The 21,770-nt window shown below is 42.1% G+C and overlaps 1 protein-coding gene across 2 annotated transcripts in view; it reads right to left on the bottom strand.

Moving 5' to 3' along the window:
• The window catches only part of st6galnac5a (ST6 (alpha-N-acetyl-neuraminyl-2,3-beta-galactosyl-1,3)-N-acetylgalactosaminide alpha-2,6-sialyltransferase 5a), a 67,308-nt gene extending 46,239 nt beyond the window's left edge, over positions 1–21,069 (bottom strand). The window contains exons 1-2 of one of the 2 annotated variants that reach the window (XM_011486046.4): positions 20,855–21,069; positions 20,003–20,212 (exon numbers count right to left, since the gene is read on the bottom strand). In XM_011486046.4, coding sequence (XP_011484348.1) covers positions 20,003–20,212; positions 20,855–20,869 — 225 coding nt within the window. In that variant the 5' untranslated portion in view covers positions 20,870–21,069. Of the gene's footprint in view, positions 1–20,002; positions 20,213–20,577; positions 20,715–20,854 lie in introns of those variants that run through there. The other variant, XM_020710697.3, reaches the window with a different exon arrangement.
• Positions 21,070–21,770: the final 701 nt, after the last annotated feature.

Below are 21,770 nucleotides of genomic sequence, written 5' to 3'. Positions count from 1 at the left end.
ACGTGTTTACACATTTTAGTCTTTTTTTAGAGAGGAAAACATCAAACAAACAGCTGTGCAGAAATCTGAAATCTCCTAACAAGAAAATATGACAAATTTGACTTTCAGGGTAAATTCTTGAACCTTCCCAGATAAAAACGCTTCCTATGCCAAATTGTATTATATTTTTCAGTGTATTTGTTATACTTTATTTATCCCACAAATGGAAATTCTTCTCCGCATTTGAGCCATCCCCTGGGGGAGCGGTGAGCTGCAGCTGAACCGTGCTCCAGAGGCAGTAGCGTTGGCGTCTTGCCCAAGGACCCTCACTGGGTATTGTTCATAGCTCGCCATTGATATGGTAATTGCCCCCAGTACCATCGTTCATTCCCCTCCGGGAATCAAACCCTGGATTCCTGGCTTCCCACCTCACCAACCAAGCTACCCACTTGCTTGGTATTAATAATTTAATTAAGTTATTGAAAAAATGTATTAATAATTTGTTATGGACTCAAGGTCCAAATGACAAGATTATAAAACCATTCAATAGAAGTAAAGGCCTGTTCACACCGGGACGAATTTCGCCGGCGATTTTCGCCGACGTTTAACGCCTCGTGACTAAACAAAGGGCACCAATGAGAGTGTGCACACCGACGCGAAAAAACGCCAGGCGTTAAAGCGTCGAAAAAAAAAAACGCCTCGGGTTCGTTTTTTTTTTTCGACGCGTCGCGTCGAAATCTACTCGACCAATGAGAACGGCGCTTTTGCTCACGTGTCTGGAGCTTCTGAAGTTACAGTAAAACACAACTTGGGGGCGCTCAAACACAAAACTGCCTTGCTGAGCACACATACCAGCGAAGAAGATAGACGCCAAGTAGCGTCTACACTGCCGCGAAGCAATAATGACGGACGTTCTAAAATATCCCCGAACGAAGCACCAGTTGGAGCTACTGGTGCTTGAAATATTCATGTTTTCTTTGTTTGATTCTGACAAGCGCGTAAATACTTGCTCTCTTCTTCTGAGTGAAAAGCGACTTTAAGAAGCGTAAAGTTGCGCAGCGCCACCTTGTGTACAGGAGTATTTTTGTTTTACATTAAGCGCCATCTAATGTCAGGGAATGAAATTGCATGTTCACTCCACTCATCGTCAGCGAAAATCGCCTGGGTGTGAACACAAAAAACGTGACGAAAAACGCTGGCGAATAACGCCTGGCGAATATTCGTCCCGGTGTGTACGGGCCTTAAGGCTTTGCATGACCAATAATTTCCAGAATTGGTTAGATTCACGATTTTGTCAATTCTTTCGATCCACTTGATTTGATTCATTTAAATTTTGAATTTACATAGTTTACTCATTAAGACATATTTTTATAGAAATGTGATAATGATCTATATATGTTTCGAAGATATTCATATTAATCTGACACAGTTCACATACTGTCAATATTATTAGTGAAATGATAATTCAGTGTAATTGTTAACACCATAGAGTGTTACGTGATTTTTCAAAAGAAGAAGCTCCAACAAAAATGTGCAGATCATTAACATTATGAAGGCTCTGTAACAAATATAAATGATCTGTCTGTTCTGGAAGACATTTCAGTTTGGCCACTAGGTGGAGCTCGCGCTATAGCATAAGAAAAAGAAGAAGAAGAAGAAGAAGAAGAAGAAGAAGAAGCCCCTCCCTGTTTGTCCAGTGTGCACACCATGGGCTATACACAGGTTCCAGGACCTGTGTTTACTGCATTCTTGAACATGCAATGTACTGTATAAAAATAATGTGCCATGAATAAATACATGCTCAGGTCTTCTGTGCAGGAAATCCAAATACTAACAATGGTATAGAAAAGAAACAAGAACGAGGCAGCCACCACTTTGCAAACAATGATACAGTGGATTTAGCTTTTAAGGAATAAATGCTGCTACTGTTAAAAACGATTTCTCTATTCTAGTATTCTAATGAATCATCATTCTGGAATTGTTCCATTAGCTTCATGTTTAAATAAAATAGTGCATCAAATGTAATGTCAAACTTTCTGACTCCTGCTTCCTCGACGGATTTCAGCAGCCTCAGTACTGCACAGGGACCCAAGTGTCAGAAGCAATCTCAAGTGGCTTATCTCTGCTTTGCAGCGCAGAATCTCAGACTCAGAGAGAAATGAGGGAATACTGAAATTTAATTTGACATTTAGGTATAGGGCAGTTCTAAAGTAGTTATGGCTCACCAAGAAAAAAGCACAAATATGACCTCACTAATGCATGCTTCTATATCCTACAAGTTGAATTATATGTTAACCTTAAATTTGACTTCTACGGTGTCACCACCTCACTAACTTGGCAGCTTTACTGTGTCAATAAAAAGGCTTTTAGCAAGGATCAGCATTTCTGCTTTTCTTTTATAGCTCCCAGTCTTCCATCGATGCAGGGGGGCTTCTTTCTGGCCTTTTTCGAGCACAGGCAGTAATTATGACGACACTCCAGTCCATGAGTCACATGATGTTCATCAAACAATCCAGTGATCCTTCAAGTCCTCTGGATGTCACGGCAAACAGGAAAACCTTTTATCCTTTTATAAAGTTGATCAAAGGAGAATGTTGAGGTGGATCTGAACCGAGGGGCCGCTGCACCACAGCAAAATGCGCTCCACATTGTTTAGTGAAGAACCACCATTGTTCAACCTCTTAAGGCCACATTGACCTACCTTACAAGCTCTGTGTTGAAGCTCTGTGCTCAGGTTGAGTAAAAAGGCAAATTCCTTTTGAGCTCTTTTACTAACAAGTTGCTATTTCAAATTTTCTATTAAAGACTTCTGGGGCTCTATTTACTTTGATTTTTCTTGTTTTAAAGAAAACATAAATTCAACAATAATGCGACAAACATCTGCTTAAAGCTATTTAAAGACATTTTTAAATGTCTTATTTCCATTATACATTTAAATACAGTTTTAGCAAAATTCTTCAGAATTTCTGAGTTGTTCCTACAGGAATTGTCAGGAACTGGTGATGTAGGACCAAAAGTGCAGGAGACCAGGCATAGGAGCAGAAAATAAAAGATTCAATAACCAAACTAAAACATGACAAAACCCATGGAATAATAGAAAAGGTGATTCAACAGAGCAGAGCAGATGACCTGACAAGGATGAACTGACAACCAGACACTTAAATAGGCTGAGGGCAATTGGCTAAAATGACGACAGCTGTGGAATATGATGGACCGGGAAACGGTGTGACTGAGGGCGACTCAGAACTTGACGAAAAAAACCAAACCAAACCCGAAAATCCTTACAAGATGACCTGACAAGGATGCTCTGACAACCAAACACTCATTTCCACTATATTACTAAAAGTATTTGTTCACCTGCCTTGACTGACATGTGAACTAAAGTGCCGTGCCATTCCAAAGTTCAATATGATGTGGGTACGCCTTTAGCAGCTATCACAGCTTCAACTGTTCTGGGAAGGCTGTTCACAATGTTAAGAAGTGTCTCTAGGAATTTTGGACCATTCTTCCAAAAGGTCATTCATTGGTGAGGTCACACACTGATGTAGGTGGATAAGGCCTGAATCTCAGTCTCCACTCTAATTCAACCCAAAGGTGTTCTGTGAGGTCCAGGTCAGGAATCTGTGCAGGCCAGTCAAGTTCATCCACACCAGACTCTGTCATTCATGTCTTTATGGACATTCCTTTGTATACTGGTGCACAGTCATGCTAGAAGAGGTCCGCTGCAAACTGTTCCCACAAGGTTTGGAGCATGGAATTGTCCAAAATGTTCTGGTATCCTGAAGCATTCAGAGTTCCTTTCACTGGAACTAAGGGGCCAAGCCCAAGTCCTTAAAACCGTAATACCTCCTCCACCAATTTTCACACTCTGCACAATGCAGTCAGAAATGTACCGTTGTCCTGGCAACCTCGAAACCCAGACTTGTCCATCAGATTACCAGATTGAAAGAAGGCGTCTCCACTGCTCTAGAGTCCAGTGGCGGCGTGCTTTCCACCACTGCATCAATGCTTTGGTGACGTGTGGCTCTGATGCAGCTGCTCGGTCATGGAAACCCATTCCATGAAGCTCTCTGCGTGCTAGGCTTGGGATCTGAAGGTCACATGACGTTTGGGGCTCTGTAGCAACTGACTGAGCAGAAAGTTGGCGACCTCTTTGCTCTTTAGCATCCTCTGACCCCTCTCCATCAGTTTACGTGGTCTACCACTTGGAGGCTGAGTTGCTGTTGTTCCCAAACTCTTCCATTTAGTTCTGATAGAACTGACAGTTGACTGTTGCACAGATGGCGTCCTGTGACAGTTCCAGGCTGGAATTCACTGAGCTCCTGAGAGCGGAACATTCTGTCACAAAAGTTTGTAAAAACTGTGATTTTATACACCTGTAGGTGATGAGGACACCTGATTCTGTTCATTTGGACAGGTGGGCCAATACTTTTGGTAATCAAGTGTAGACTCAGGGTAATTAACTGAAATGAAGACTGCTGTGGATCATGATTAACCTGAAACTGGTGTGACTGACAAAGGGCAACGAAGAACATGATCAAAACATAACCAAACTAAACCACAGAACCCTCGTGCACAAACGTGATCAAGTCTACAAGAATTTCTGACCAATCAGCATCAACCTTCATGTCCATTCATGGCTGACGTTTGTGGCACATTTGTTTCGAGTGCAGCAGAGAGGGAATTTCTCTCGAGCAAAAAACTGTTTTAACTGCATGTAGTTTTAAGTTTCAAGTGCATTTTTTCTGTTTCAAAAGCAAAATAGGTTTTTGAGCACACACATTTTTTTTTAAAGTTTTACTCTCAAAACAGTTATAGTTGCACTTGGAATAATGGCAGATAAATTACTCCATATCTGCAGAACAGACTTTGGACATGCCTGCCTTAAAGCATCAGACATTAACTGCCAGAGTCAGGGATGAAAACAGTTTGAGCCCAACCTATTTTTCTCAGAAATTGCTATTTATTACAATTTCTCGAAACAATAAAAACAGAAATGCATGAAAAATTGTTCTGCTTAACACAATCCAGCCTTTTTAGCATAATTGCAGTGGATGATTGCCTCTTTTCCATCAAGACGGCTCCTGTGACAGTTTTGTCTTTCAAAAATGAACTTCACCTCAGCAGTTTTTTAACCCTTAAAATCATCTTTATGCGCTGCTGATCTAACTATGTACATATGAGATCCAGACACTGACACAAAGATTCATGCTCTGTGATATGGATGATAGACTGGACTGCTGGGATTTTATTTGTGCTGTTTTTGATTTTTATGTTTTTTGCATTAAACTTGGATAAAATAAATAAAAGATAAGAGACATCAAAAGTCACTACACTAGGCTCTTCCAACTGTCCGTCTCAATATAGCTTATCTTGAAAAACTAATATTTTATGAGACAAATCAAAGTCCAAGTGAAAGGAGAAATGTAAGTGAAATTGTTTGTTCCCACTGCAGACTCGTCTCCATCTGAAGACACAGCAATCAACCAATCAACAAAAAACAAAAGTATGAAGCAAGTGATTCTGTTGCAGATCAAACAATTCATGCAGTTCACGAACAAACTTGGCTAAAGCCTTATGTCTTAGTCACATGCACTCAAACAGAAGTTGACCTGACCATCGTCATGTGTGTGGTAAATGCATGGTAAAGTCTTTGTAGGGATAATGTATCATATCCTAGCTCCTTACTGACCGACTATGTACAAATGCTGCACACATGGGATCTGCATGTGATATGTAAGCGAGATGCCTGCAGGATGCTTGTATGATGTCCACACTCTGATTGTATCATTTCCTCGTTTTTTAACAGTCAGGCTTGATGCAAGCAGGGCGCACTTATCACTTGAACGACACTAACGGGCTTTTGTGTGGTCCTCAGATTTAGGGCGGGTGAAAAATCTGTACAACACGTCTGTGTAAATAGTTCATGTCTCATAACAACAGAACAAGCTGCCTCTGGTGGCAGTCTTCCTGTTGTTTTGTGCAGAGTAGAGCTGCTCAAAGAGGCTCCGTGTTCACTACTGCCTGTCGCCCACAGCAGACCAGTAGAAAAATTGTACAAGAACATTTACTCTCTATGGGCACATCGAGAGGTCTACAACCTCGATATTTCGTTTGGGTCACCTGCGTCCAGGTTTGATCATTTTCCGTCCCCACAGAAAGTCCCACCTGTTGGGACTAACATTGTACAAAAGCTGCAAACTAAAGTTTTTAACCTAGATCAAACTAACTAATAAAGGATCTCCGAAAATGAAATGTTTCATGAAAACTGAATTGGTTTCACTTCCAGGGGGAGAATATCAGAGTTAATAACTCATGGGATAATAATATTTCACCAAGTTAATTTGACTGCTTCTTTAACTTCCACCACTTAATCTGCAAAAAAGAACAACATGTTTTTTTTCCTTCCAGGGCTGTGAGAAAAATATTTACTTTTAAACATTAATTTTCACATTATTTATAATAATATAATAATTACTGTTTTTCTTCTGACAGACTTGGCCGAGGAGTTTTTTTTAACCTGCCTACCGTTCCTCCTAATATCAATCGTCTGATTGGTCAACACATATGAATGGGCGTGGTTGAGGCATGCATTGGATTGGCCCTCAGTGTGTGTGTGTGTGTGTGTGCTGACTAATAGAATAGTTTGACCAGAATGAACACAATAGTTGTTCCTGCAATCCCAAAAGAGGATCATTGAGAGCTCTTGCAGAGCTTTGACTCAACACCTCCAGAGTAAAAACTTTTCTGCATCTATTTTTGGCATTTAGCTAAGTTGAACTGTCATTATTATTAATTATCTTCGTACTTTAGGTCATCAAGATCCTTCAAAGTGTGATAAGTATTGAACAGTGCATCATTCCATTCAGATCTGACACAGTCTGGAGTGGCTGTTATTCACTTCAGAGAGTTTGTCTTGCATGGCGAATGCAGATGGAACGCGCGTTAATGAGCCACACCAGTGGAGGGTGAAGGAAAATGAAGTAGAAGCACAAATATACTAGTTGAAAATACTAAACAGCTCTCATTAAGTTTAATGGAAATGTTACCGGTGAGATTCAGAGACCATAAGGCTGCAATCAGCAGCTTTGGCACTTCCGTTTTCCTGCACAGACCAGGACTAACAGGTCACATTGATTCATTTGCATTTATTTTGGTAACTTATTGTGAGAATTTTACGCCTAAGAGTAGTTTCACTGAACCAAACACTTTACTTTGATTTAAATAGATTTCACTCAGCCTGAAAGGGCTTTGCCTGTCATTTGTGTCATATGTATTTTTTGGATAGTTGAAAATGTCCTATTGTTAGAATCAGAGATTTCGATCAAAAGATAAGATGGGAGAGCCTAATGATTTCTGTCAATGTGTCTCGCCAATGCTTTGGTTTTACAATCATCACATGACCTGCATTAATACAAAGCCCTGAGACAGAAACCTAATGTTTGTAATTAATAGGGTAAAAGCATATTTTTAGAAAACTGAAAATAAATTAAAATGAAAAAAATCAGACAAAGTCTGATGGTTTATCTAGAGCAAATAGGTTACTAGATCATAGACATCAGATTAATTATTGTATTGGTCAACCAGTGGTTGAAAATGCTGCTGTATCTTAAAATATTGTAGCGACCTGGGGGTCAGCCCCTAAGGCTCATGGGAAGTGGGGAGCTTAGGGTGAAACCTTGAGTCAGAGGGCTGGAAGCTGAAGTGACACTCCATGCCGTTTGAGCTGTATGTGTGCTTAAATGATCAGGCTTGATGCTTAAAAGGAGACATTGCCTTTCTTCCTGTTTATTTCTGCCTAAGACTGTCCGGGGTCGTGTGGCATATGGGGCACGGACAGCTCTCCAATGAAGCCATCTAAATAACAGTCTGGCTTTAACTTTACCTCTAAACTGACTGTCCGGCTGGATTGTTACAATATATTAAAATTGTTACCTATAGTGTACCGATTCTCCTAAAAGAATGTGTTCAGTTCTGCTCCTGATACAGAAATTTAATTTTAAGCTTAATATTCCACATATGTGTCCTCCATCATGAGAGAAATGAAAACACCAAAAACACAATTTTTAGAGTGGAACCATCTTCCAGACAATCCAAACTCGACCAAAGAATTTTCCAACTTCTTCCTAAATTTATAAAAGCACAGATTTTTATACATAATTTTGCCACCGCCAATAATCTTCACAGATGGTTTTATGAACTTTACCAAACTTACGATGAATGAGATACTTTACATCTTTTTTTAAATAATTTTTCTACCTAACAACGTATGGTAATGTTTCCATATAGACCTATATATCACAACTAATGATTGCAGAGATGATCTCACAGGAGTTGATAAGGTTTTTTTATTGTTGTTCATTATTCCTAATGTGTTGTGTGCTGCAGGCAGAAATAGCTTGTTACTAAAATTGGTTCACTGAACAACTTTGTTAAAATTTAAATAATTGTACATCCCTTCCGATGAACACAAAAAGAAAACACAAGCAAAAACCTCACGTGTTTTTCATCCTTTAATTCTGCACATTAGTGAATATCTTATCGTTGCCAAAAACAGCTGGAACTTTCCATTTTCAGTTTCGGTTTGCTGGACGGCAGAAATGTTCAAATTCAAGTCAGCTTCTTTGTCAGATGTGCTATGCATTGATGAACTTGCATTCCTCTCATCCAATGGTACAAACAGCCAATACAGAAGAAATGGTATACAAAGCATACAGACGAGCATTAGCTACACAATAATAAACAACACACAGAGCAAGTTTGGGACAAAGGCATGAGGGATTCATTCATAAAGTGGCAAAAGTGCAATAGTGGTTGTGAGGTGAATTTGATTATCATTTCAATGTATAAACAGTAAGAGTAGAGCTAAAGAACACGAAGTAGAGGAAGTTCTTCTGTACTTGGGGTTTTCAATAGCTACTTTTTTTGTTCTTGCATGAGTAAATATTTAGAGCAGTACTTGTCATTCCATGAGTGATGTTATTTTGAAGTGAATTTTTGGACACTTTGTCTGCCTGTCCTTTCTGGCTTAAAGTGCAATCAATAATAGTCTCCATGCGTCTGGTAGTACTGATTTATCATCTACAGCTTTTTTGTTTTTGTCAAACAGCTAATTAGTTTGGATACAAGTAATTTTTAACAATAATTAATATAATTAGCATCAAGTAAGTTCAAATCTACATTTTAAAGACACGCTGATAGAAAAACAATGTTATTTGTTTATATCGATCATTGCTGTCCCCAACCAAGAAGGAAGTCCTCATTAATCACACGGAGAGAGCTGAGCAATGCGGCTGGCCTAGAATTTCTGCAAAGCTGAAGAAAAGCAAAGAAATGTATTTTTTACACTACGTCAGCTGTCTTTCCTTTTTTTTTTAACCTCATCTTAGAGGGTGGCAGCCCATTATCAATATCCGTGGACGATGTGCCAGACGGTATCTTCCATTAATCAAAGCGTAACCTTATCACGTCCTCCGCAGTTTTCAGAAAAGAAGGTATACAGCCGAAGCTCCAAATGTTAAAACACAAGTTATTATTCAGCTCATGACACGGGCCTCTAGACGCAAGCCTCCACTTGATTTTAGGCTAGAAGGTATAACTTTCCTGGTGATTCCCAAACCACAGAATGCCAAAAAGCACAAAGAGTAAGATTAGCCCATCAAGGGAATGCTTATCGAGAGGCAGTGTCTCCTCTCTAACACGTCACCCGTAATTGCTTTCCAGGCCTGTGCTGGGAGCAGCCTGGAGCTGTGTTGTTTGGAGGGAGCAGAATGCACCAGAGACCAGAGCAAATCCAAGCCTCTGCTCCTTCTGGGACCAGCGTGGCGTAACCACATCACGGTTCCGCTCAGTCAGAACTGAATATGTTTGGTATTCCGACAGGGTCTCTGTGTAAAAATAGCATTTATCTGTCTGTAACCCTTTATTCACATCAAAGGAATTTAAGGAGACACAAAAACATGAACACATGGCAGCTCTGACACACACGGCAGAAGGTTTCACTGCTCGCTCGGTCGGTCGCATGAGACCACAGCGGCCCTAGTGGCCTAATTGGGGAGCTGTTGTTATGGCATCCAGTTCAGGCGCCGCGCAGCAAAATTTTAATGATCGGTGAAAAATGACTGGGGGGGAAAAAACACTGAAGATGCGGCTGTCTGACATGAAAAATGAAACATCTCGGTTCTCCAGCTGTCAGCTGCAGCACAGAAAAAACGGAGCCTTGTCACGTCTCCTCGGCACAGATGGATTTGCGTTCATGCCTCCGAGCAAAGTGTACCAACTCACAGAGAATTTGTAGCCTGGATCTGTCCCAGGCCGCCCCTGACCAGGGTTTGCTCTGAAGAGGCTGCTTTGTTAAATCTGTGGTTCCATCTCAGCAGGGATTTTTTTCTGCTGCGGCACAACCGTCGCTAGCTTTCTATAAATATGACTTTGACAGTTGGATTAAAATGGAATTTGGCTTGCTATTCTCAGAGGATGACACCCAGCCTTTGGTGACCACTACACTTTGTTTCGAGCCGAACAATGCAGGCGACATCAGTCGTTTCTCAAAGAAATCTTCATGATTTTTGGATGGCGAGTCATGACAGCTGGTGGAGTCACTGATTTAAAGTGACAGACTTTTAAGATTTCTTTTTCCAGTTCCTGTTTGAAGGGAAAGTTTGAGATGAATTTGCAAAAGTTTGTGAAAGCTTTAGTGACAATGATGATTTTGGGCTGCAAGTGAGTCGATTTAATGCGGCTGCCGCAGAAAGAAGCTTTTCCCCCCAAAACTCCTGTCAGACTTGCAGTTTGAAATGAAAGCAGGTCAGTTGTTTAGACTTGGGTGAATATTTCCCATCTCTCCCATCAGTCTAGGATTTGCACTGCATAATGTAAAAAAATTAGAAAGCTGAATTAAGCTTTTGAACGTGTCCCAGCTAAGCATCCAAATGGGATTAACTCCAAGAACGTTTAAAAAAGAGGAACGCTCCTGATTTTACATTTTTATCCAATTGTATTAAAGCTTCTTATGGCTCCAGACAGAGTTGTGTTACATACGATTTCACATCGGGGAAAACAAGAGTTTGAAAGCACAACCAAAATATCCCCGTGGGCATTTTTCAAATAATAAGTCCTGACAGTCCTGATGGGACTCCATGAGAACACACTTTCTCTCACTGCTTCTTTGTGCAGCAGCTGCAGGTCAGTTTGTGGAGCAAGGCTGATCTGCAGCACAAAGAGCCAGCCGCGCAACCACAGCGCAAAGGAACTAACAGATTTTTGTTTAGGCCTTGTGATGGAAATGAAGTGGGGGGTGGGGGGGGGGGGTCAGGGGCGCCCAGCATCCAGAGGTCCCCGTGGACAGATCCTCAAAGCGGCTTTGATTTGAAAATGAAATCATTCAGTTTTAAAGCGATGATGAAAAGGGAGCCGAGAGAAGCTGCGGCGCAGCAGAACTCTCCGACCTGTCTGCAGCAGAGCTGCAACATCTGCAGCATTCCTGGCAAGTTCTGGCAGATTACGAAAGAACAAAAAAAGGGAAACGCTGCACTCTGACAGTTCTTCAGAAGGTTTAGGAGTTTTCTTTTAATCATGAGGCACATCATGGCGAGCCAGAGACAATCGGCCTTGTTCGTCTGCAGAAGCACATCAAAGCACCCCTCGTGTTTGACAAGACTCCTCCATTACTTCGGCTCCACCTGACTTATCATTTAGGAGTCTGCATGACTCTGGTGTCACAGAGGCAATCAGAGGAAAGCAGCTCCTCCATCTTATCGCTCCTTTCTACCGTTGAGAGGCAGGCAAGATCGGTTTCCTGTCCTTCTTGTTCCCGAAAAAATAAAAAAACAGGATGGAGCTGGAAGAAAGGAAACCCCTTTGGGATCGCTGTCTTTCACTTGTGTGTCGGTTTCTGCCTTCACCTCCTTCCCGCTCTTGTCTGAGTCTCTCAGGCTGAACCTTTCATCAACTTTTCCTTTCCCCACTTTTGTCGTCCTCTCTCATTCCCTTTGCCCTCACTCTACCAGAGTTTCTTCGCCTTTTCATCTGCAGCCCAAGTCTTCCTCCTTATCTCGCCGCCTCCCGTCACAGCACCAGTCCAGGCTAACCAACCCTGACGCACAGCGAGGAATCCCTTCATTTCTGACTTAAATCAAACACTTTGATAATAATGATTTCTATGGGTAAAAGAAGCAGAGACCTTTAGAAATATGTTTGTGGAGGCATCGAACAGTCAAAGGTGAAGTGAACAGGTTGAGGCTGAGGCTGAGGAGAGGTCAGAGTGTCTCTAAAGGTCACTCAGCACTGCAGAGCACAAATGTGAGACGGGGCCAACAGCTCTCACTCTCCATGTTGTTAAACTGGCAAAGCCCCAGCCTGCAGTCCCACAAAGTGTTTGATGAGCATTCTGGATAATGTACTACCACTGGCTGCAGTAGCAAATGCCACTCCAGTCATAAAAGTATCGATTGCAGCTTGAAGTGCGAGAATGTGAAGGGTGACACAATCACAAGTGTGTAGAAGCAGAAATGACGTCTGGCGGCGCTGCAGCCCTGAAGGATGACCCATGTGGGCAGAACGTCGATAAGCTTATTCCAAAGAGAAAAAATTATAAATTGGGGGTTTACATATGAAGCTCGGACGCTTCAGTTCTCCTACAGAAAGTCGATTTTTCTCTTTTTGCTGACAAATAACAGAAAAATCTCAACATATCAAAAATCACATCGCTGCTGATTTTTGGCTTGGCAGTCAGAGACAGAGCTGCCCTAAAAGAGGCAGCAGGGGATCACCGGAGGTTTGATTGCTGGCATTTCTGCCCCTGGAGGTTCAGGTGAGCAGCAAGTGATTTAAAGACAGAGAGCTAAAAACCTTCAACTTTATAGTCTCTAACTCTCTAAGGTAGTAAAACGTTAGAACCAATGCCAGCCATAAAACCATCTGAATAAACTTAGTGAATATTTAGATCCCTAAGCTAATTTAGATGGTAATAAGGAGAACACCAGCAGATGTGCAGAGAACTTCTCACTTCTGCATAAAGAAGAGTGTTCACACGTTATCAGCTGCATTAATTATCCTGCTCTCCCTAATTATCGAAAAATATTAACTCTGATGTGAAAACTTTAGCGCTCACACAGCACTTTGAAGAACTGAGGACCCTCTCTTCCCAGTGTAAGCTGTGCAAGTGTGCTTCACAAAATATGAATTTCTAATAAATCTGAACAATAAAATCAACAAGATGCAATTTTCTTTGCAAACAGGAAAGTTCTGATTTACAAAGTAACAAGAGAAAGCGCAAGAATTACACGAGCATAAATCTTCCCGATGTTGTTCACCTCTTGTCATATCTGCTCAGGGGTCGCCATGGCGATTCCAACTTTCACTGTGGTTTGGCAGAGATTTTAACACCCGACGTCCTTCCGGACACCACGCTGTACTTTATCCAGGCTGGGGACCGGCCCAGGGACACCCAGACTTGGGCCCCCTTGTGGCTACATAGTTAGGCAGTAGCACAAAGGGGTGACGCTCATCACACCCTTGAACCCTGATTTCCCATTCAGCCAACTGAGTCATCCAATCGCTATTTCAGACAATTTCATTTAAAGTCCAAGCAGTTCTACGATAATTTCACTTCCAATGTTCAGGCGTGTTTCCCAAAGACAGACTCAAACTCACATGAGTCTGTGATCAACTGATTCACACAAACTGAAGCATTACTACTTTTTCCTTTTGTAAATGTATCCTTATTTTATTTTATTCATTTTTGTATTATTTTACTTGAAAAATTATTCATTTGAGGTGATTACTTTTTTCTTTGTTCTTTATCAAAACTGTTCCCATCTACATATTCAAATTCCCAGCAGGTTTGTATTTATTCTCCTGTTTCTCCTCATTAATTCTTTCCATTTTTTTAAATTTTTTTGGTCATTTTACAGTTTTGCCAGAAAGCAGACATCATTTCTTGTTTTCTGACCAGCTAAAAAGTTAAAAAAAGGTTTATTTTCAGATGTTTTAATGCACCAGAGTGCCACTTACTGATTAGCTTTGGGTTTTGATTTACTCCACAATTATTCTGAATCCCTTTTCCTTCATTAGCAGTCTTTCTTGATTTTTGTCAAACAATAATGTTTTAGGACTGTGCATTTAGTTTTTTTTTAACCCCAGCATTTATATAATCTTCCTTCACCTGCCTGCTGGCTGCCTCATCTCCCACATGCAGGCAGGCCTTTTTTTTTTAAATTCACATTAAAACGGTGAGTTTAGTTTATTTTGAAGAGTTTTATCCTCTTTCCCTTCAGCTGTTTGCCGCTCCAGAGCAAATCCTCCGCCGTTCTCGCGCTCCTGAATTAATTTACACTTTTTTTAGATCAGCCGGAAGGATGCTCTGCATTGTTTATGTGCTGTTGTTTTGCAAAGAGGGTATAATTTTTTGTGTCGCCGTGTTTGGGTCAGTCCTTCAGCTGTCGTCTTCAGTCCTCAGACTAAGATCAGCTTTTGTTTCATTTAGGAAACATAAAAACGGGATGTTGGTGCTCTTCAGAGATGGTGTCTTTACAGCCAGGGGTGGACGGTAAAGCAGCAGACTGAAACGCCTCACACACCCTGTTGCAGTTCAACTTCAGTGCTGCAGGGAGAACAAAGGCTGCTTTGTGCCATATCAAACAGCTGTGGAGCATCAGAACGGGAGAATCCAGTCCGTCCAACAGCTTCATGCAGTCAGCACAGCAGCAGCAGCACCCTCATTCATTATTTACGGCTTTTGACGTTTCATTATAATCTTGTGTGGCCTTATTAACCTGAATGCTCTTTTAAAAGCAAACAGCAGACAGACTCGCACTTTCAACGTGCTCAGAATAAGTCCGCCGTATTTTTCTTTATCAAATAAATTGTTATTGGACACATTTTCTGTTTTGCTGCAACAATGTTTGCAACAGTGGAAGCATGAAATTCTCCCATCAAATTTAGGAAAATTGGACTCATCAGCAAGCACCGCTGTGTTTGTGTCCTCTTCCTGTTTGAAACCATTTAAAAAACAAAGCTAGGCAGTGGCAGTGCATTAAATAATGTCTAGATGGCTTGTTCTGCAAACAAACAGTTCCCATCCATCCATCTTCTGATCCCAACAAATCCCTTTTGGGGTCATGAGGTTGCTGGAGCCAACGCAGGTACTGTTGAGCACAGATTGGCTTTACCCAGGTCACATACCCACCTGGGGGCAACTTAGGGGGTGTTCAGACTGGGGAAATCATTTGGGGCCTCATTTATAAACGTTGCGTACGCACAAAAGAAGGCGTACGCCACTCTCTACGCAATAGTTGAGATTTATAAAAAGCAAACTTGACGGGAAAATGTGCGGTCCTCCACGCAAGCTCTGACCCAGGCGTACGCACAAAAACTGGTGAAATGAGAAACGGCGACACCGTCGGCAGATGGAAGAAACACGTGAAAGTGACAGTGTGTGCCAAATCGTGCTGGCATGTGCTGTGCTACACAATGTGGCACAGCTTAAAAACGTGCCTCTACCCCCTGGCGCTGATTGCTGTGTTGGCCCCGACCCTGAACCCCATCCCCACGCATTTGAGCCATTTGCTGCTGCTGTGCGCCAGCGTTTGGAAGTGATGCGTCGCTTGTAAAGAAAAAGAAGTGTGGAAAATATTATTTATTTAAGAATTCCCTCATCGTGCAGTTTATTTCAGTCAGGGCGATCTTGATTTCGCCCAACTCCTTGGCCACCTCTCTGATTGAACTACTGACTTCCCTCTGCATTTCAAGGACTGCATCGGTGAGGACACGCCCACTGCTGGAGGGTTGAGAGCCGCGTGCCGTGGAGACGCTGGGTCCAGACGGCTACTCAGCTGCAGCATCGTAACCACTGGCCCCGCTGGAACACCCAGCAACTAAAATAAAATTGTTCTATATTAATAATCTGTAATTGTGTAGCCTGCATACATGTGACTTGAATGCATTCATTTTAATTATTTCTCTTTCCTGTGTCACCCTGACCCTGGCGCGTAGGTGTCCCCTCCGATAAGGGGGACTTAATAGGGATTCCCCAATAATAGCGGACAGTTTCTCATCAAGAGGGGTCAGCTCCGGTCCCCCCCCCCCACCCCCCACGTGGCGGACACACTCTGCCGATGCAGCGCTAGACGTTTTTTTGCCTCGACTTTGATGTCCGATCATTTCTTTCATTTCTTTTTTATTTCGGCCACGTCCGAGGTTGTGAGGCTGCAGCATTTACGGCGTCTGCCACCGTCTGCCACTCACATGCCTTTACGGCATCAGTAATGCCCACACTGTGCCCTCCAAACAACATTTTCTCCTCTTTTCCACCTCGCCAACGATAACTTCTACTTCACATTGAGTGAAGTTACGTTTTTTTGATTTCCCCTCTGTGTTTGCCATGATTTAGCAAGCCATGAATATTAATTTGTGGGCGTTTCACGGACTATTTATGGGCAACTATGGGCGTGTCATGTAGCCGCAAAAGCTGCGCTGCATTTAGAATCGGTTGTGATTTATTAAGGGAAAGGTGCGTAGGATGTGCGTGCGCACGCTTTTATAACTCTGAATATTTCTGTGCGTACGCACGTCCTATGTTTCATCCGTACGCCACTTCTGACGCAAATCCTACGCAAAGTTTTATAAATGAGGCCCTTGGTCCGCACGAGTCCACTGAATTTCTTCTGGATCAACCCCTGAAACTTGCATCAGGTCTGTATTCAGACTGCCCTCAAGTGGACTTTACTGTTCCAGACCAAAGCTTGTAAACAAAACCACATGACTGAAGATCTTTCATTCATTGGCCAGGAATTATGAGGGCGGGGCAAAGCAACTAAAAGCAGAAATGATGGAAGTCCTGCGCTTTGTAATCATTTTCGGGACAGTTTATTTATTCAAACTATATATTTCATTGACCAATTTTGAACATTTGTATTAACGTTAGGTACAACACTTTTTGCCTGCTGCTTTGGTTGGGTGGATTCATGCTGCTAGGTGGTTACTGGCCAGACGAAGGCTTTGAAGGTACTTTGATAAGTGTTTATGACATAGATTGTTGCGAAACAGTGAGGACCAAAAGTTGTTTTAATGAGCCTGTATTCATCCGATCCCATTTCCATGAGGAATCATAGAGCAAACTGAAGCTCAGTCCGCTTGGAAACAAACCGAGACCAACTCCAAAGATGGGTCAGAGACCGGTTCCTGGTCCCGGACCAGGGTCCACTTGGGTGTATTCAGACTAAAAATTTGTTCTGGATTAGTAGGGGAAACAAACTCTGTTTCACTTTAAGGAAACCAAATGTGTCCAGAATACAGCCTTAGAATAATCAATTAACCAATGAATCATGTCTTTGGACTCTGGGAGGAAACTGGGGTTTTTTCCAAAAAGCAGGTTATGCTAGTTACCACGGTAAGTTTGAGGCTAAGGAAGTGGATAACCTCAGCTTTCGGTTCCAGAAATGGAGATATGTTTCAGGATATGTCAAGTTCCCATAGCACCTCATGCTCTGAACATAACCTGGTCTGGAGCAGGTTTAGTTGAAGGTTAGTTTGTTTTCAGAGAGGTGAAGCAGCATGGTGTGTCCATTTGAAGATGATTTAGTGGATGAAGAAGCTCAGATAATAATTTTTCCACCATGAGAGGGTGATGAGACCACGTATGGATGCTGGAAAGATACATTTTTTTACTTTGATCTAACTTAATTATTTGCTTCAGTTAAGATAAATCATTTTTTTGAGTTCAGTCAACCTAAACATAACACGCAGTTATCACAGTTATTTTACTTTCATTCAAATTAATTCAATTAAGTAGGTGTAACTTAGGTGCTGCTGTTAGATCATGTTATAACCTGATCAAACTTGTGGACAGACATTGACAGGTGACTGGGCATGTCCTAACAACAGTAACATTTGTCTTTTTCTTTCAATTTGGGCTCTATTAAAGCCATAAATGGTCAAGATGGAGACAAACACAAAACAGATCATCATTTTGTTTCATAACTGGACTCATTTTTTTGGCAAGAACGAGACATTTTCCAAGAAAAAGTCACATTTTTTCACTCTGCATCTGTTACACACAGAACAATTTCTTTATTTTGTTAGTAATATTTTTACTTGATTGTATTTTGTACCAGTGACAAAAAAATCTGAACAAGTGAAGAAATGATTGCTAAGATTATGCTTTACACCCAAACCCTGATCGTTACGTTTCCATGCTTTGAAAATGTTTGAGCAAAACACAAAAGAAATTCCCTAAATGTTCACTTTTAGATGATACTAAAAAGGTTTTTTTTAGAGACAATTTCTGCAGCACATGTCAATATTACAAAGTTCTCATCTGAGACATACGAGCACAAACTTGTCCATCCAAACATGTCCAACATTTACTGTCTCAGCGATCGGAATGAACAGACTTTTCCTCAGGTCAACTGCTGCTAAAGCTGTCAGCTTTAACTCCTTCACGCTGCATGTCGCTTATTCGCAACGTGCCAATAAATCAAAGATTCCACCTAATTTTGCATGATCTTGAACAGAAAAAACTCATAGGAATATTATTGATTGGAAACACATTTGGCCATGAAGGGGACAGTGTTCCTTCTGGCTGAAACCAAACAAAAAGAAAACCTTCCACTGTCTTTCATTAGCAACTCTGGTTTTTTATCAAAAGATAAAGTGACTCACAAAGCGTAAAAGGCAACAGGCTGTCCAGTTACTCGTGTGTAAAAGACAAAACCTGAAGATTTCACACTCATTCTTTAGAAACCAACAGATACTTTAGCTGACAGATTGAAGCAGGAACGGGAATGTCACTCGTGGTGTCAACGCTCCGCTGCCACAGATGGATCACTGAATGCGCCAATACGAACAGGAGCGAGAGAAATGATGCTTCCTGTTAGCTCAGTCATTCTAAATCCAAACTCTGACAGTGGATACTGAAAAGCAAGGGGTTGAATAGAGAGAGAAAAAAAATGACCAAACGCGACTGTAATGCCATAAAAACCCGACACGACACTTGGAGGAAAACATTGATTTATTTGTTGTTAGCGTAAATCATGAAAAAGCTCGCCACTGCAGAGAAATGGAGAATGACAACAGGGAGATGAGGAGACGTCAAAAAACAAACAAACACAGGAAGATGCCAAATGAGTTTTGAAGGAATTTTCCTGACATAAAATAACCACAAACATTTGACAGATAACTTCAGAGGACTTTAACAGGTCTGCAGCCAGATGCTACATCGCAGTGGGAATACAAAAGAACCACGGAGCAACAACAAAAAAAAAGAAAATGAGACATTAAGAAATGTCCTCAGGCTGCGAAATGACACCAGAGATGCAAACATGACTGCAGGGAGACGAAAAGTGACCACAAAAAGATGCAAAAATGGCTGCACAGAAGCCACTTTTGCGTGGTGTAAAACGACAGATGGATGCTAAGTCATTACAATAGTTTAGGAAATAACAATAAAGCAATGCAGAATGGATAAACAAACACAAAACAAGCAAGATTACTTGAGAGGTTTAAAACTGTGGTTGATGGTGGAATCTCGCAGACTACCATGAGAACAGCCTCCTGAAAGCCCTCACAGGGTGATTAGGTCTGCTTTACTTGCAGAGCCTTTGCTCCTGGTACTCACATTGATTGTTTTCTCTTGGCCTGGTAAACAGAAGGAAGTCAATACCCCCCTCGAACGACGTCAGGGTTCACCTCCCCAAGGGTGGCCTTATCAATTAGGGTGAATCGGTTGCAGCCAAGGATTTCATTTGTAGCCTAAGCTGTTATTAGTTGTGACAGGTGGGTATTGAGTGTGGCGGAACGCTGCTAGTTTAAATTGTGATAAATGGCAGAGGGGAGGCTCTCTGGCTAAAGAGCAATGTCCGCAGAGGGCTTCTGGACAGAAGGAGAGCTGCATGTGTGCGATGAAGCACACAAAAAAATTGGTTTCCAACAGATTTGAAATCAGCTTAACTCACAAAGACTTTGCACATTGGAGGCTTTTCATCCACCCATTCCCTTCATTAGTGGAGAAGCCTCATCTGCTTACCTTATGGTCAATGATGCCGCTGTATCCCTGGAGGACGGGCGGGTGAGGCTTGGCCACAGTGGTGGTGGCTTCGGTGGGACGCCGCAGCTGCTCGTTCGGTCTGCTGCGGGTCTCATTGGCCTCCCTGGAAGCGCTGTAGAAGCTGCCGTTGTACACCAGGAACAAGCTGGCGCACAGAAGAAGCACGAGGAGCACGGCGATCCCATGACGCTGACAGAAAGACACAAGCACACAAATGAACCCTGTTGGACTGGACTGCTCAGGCTGATGAAGCTCTGGATGCACACGTCATGATCCTGTTGGCAGTTTCTCAAGACAATCTTCCTCCTGCTGGGATTCCTGCTCTTCAGCATGTCTCTTAAAAGCACTGAGCCTATTCTTGTAAACTGAGATGTTTATGAAAGTGACATGAAATCAGGCTGTTCATGATTCTTTCATGATCAGTTGTTCTCTGGAGCTCATTTGTTATTTTAAATACATGTCAGAGGACACAGACAGCTGTGGGATGATCATCTTCTCTACAACTCCCCTCAGATGCATCAGAAAAGCTCTCCATCACACTTTTTTCTGCACACCGTTTCATGCATGGAACTGTTCCGTCTGTTTTCCCATCAGCTGCCTCACACATGAGTCCGTGCGCTCTTCAAAACTGGAGTGTCTGCACTGAACCGCGAGGATCCTGACAGCGCGCGAGGAGGAAGCGCCACGCTGGAGCCGTGGTGCCAAACGGTGCGCACAGCTGGATCATGACCGCCCGGCACATCCTTAATCTGATCCGAACGCAGCCGGGTGACGAGGCGACACTTCACCACGGAACAGGCCAGGCGTCAGAGAGCAGCACCAAACATTTACCATTGGAGTCTTCATGTTGCTGAATTATCGCTGCGCCTCAGTTCGTCTGACTCCACTTTGCGTCCCGCATCCCGGATCCGTCCGCGCACAGCCCTCCTGCGTGCGTGAGTGTCTTCAGACTGGAGCTCCGGCGCAATTCATCCAGAGGAGACAGATGTTCACTACTGTACCTCTGCTGGGTCTTAACGCCCCCCGTTTTCCAGCCTGAAAGGAGGCGTCTCGTCAAATAAACGCATCAGAAAAAAACATTTTCGTCTTAAGTCTCTTTATGTAACTGAGCATTAGTCTATAGATTATTAAACTAACTTTATTATTTATTAACGATTACTTTTGCTGCATAAGAGTTGAGGCTCCAGCTTCAAACTTTATCTTTGTAACCAGTTAAAGATCCATTCTAATGATAATTGCATTTTTGGAGTTTTTAACATAATCTTGTGGCATTCTTCTGATGATGGAAAATCATCAGAATCTGATGGAACAGAAAAAACTTTCATTAAAACTTCCATAAAAAACTTCCATGGACAAAAAAATCAGATTAAAACTGTGTTTCTGAATGTTTCAAATCACGATGGGTCAGGAGCAGATGAAAAAAAATCCTATTTGTGATGCAGCAACTTGATCTACTCCATTCTGATCCTCCAATGTCAGACAAACAGATCCATGAACGTCTTTGTTTTTTTTTCTCGTCTGACCTGGAATCTGGATCAAAACTGTACGGATGGATTGCTCCGATATTGCTCACCATTTTTGCTGTTATTGATGTTAGCTTGGGGTTGAGGGGCTGTAAGCTAGAGGGAGAATGTAATGTAATGTAATGTTTATGCTACTCATGCAACTCTAGTCAGTCGTCCTCCTAAGTTGCAGAAGCAGGTGCAGCTGTTTTGGAGCCACTGACTTAGGTGGTGCTTGTTGACGT

This window comes from Oryzias latipes, chromosome 17 (assembly GCF_053564925.1).
Source record: "Oryzias latipes strain Hd-rR chromosome 17, Olatipes_Hd-rR_3.1".
Classification (NCBI taxonomy): Eukaryota; Metazoa; Chordata; class Actinopteri; order Beloniformes; family Adrianichthyidae; genus Oryzias; species Oryzias latipes.
The sequence above is the reverse complement of the archived record's forward strand: the minus strand, read 5'-3'. Positions and strand labels throughout refer to the sequence as shown.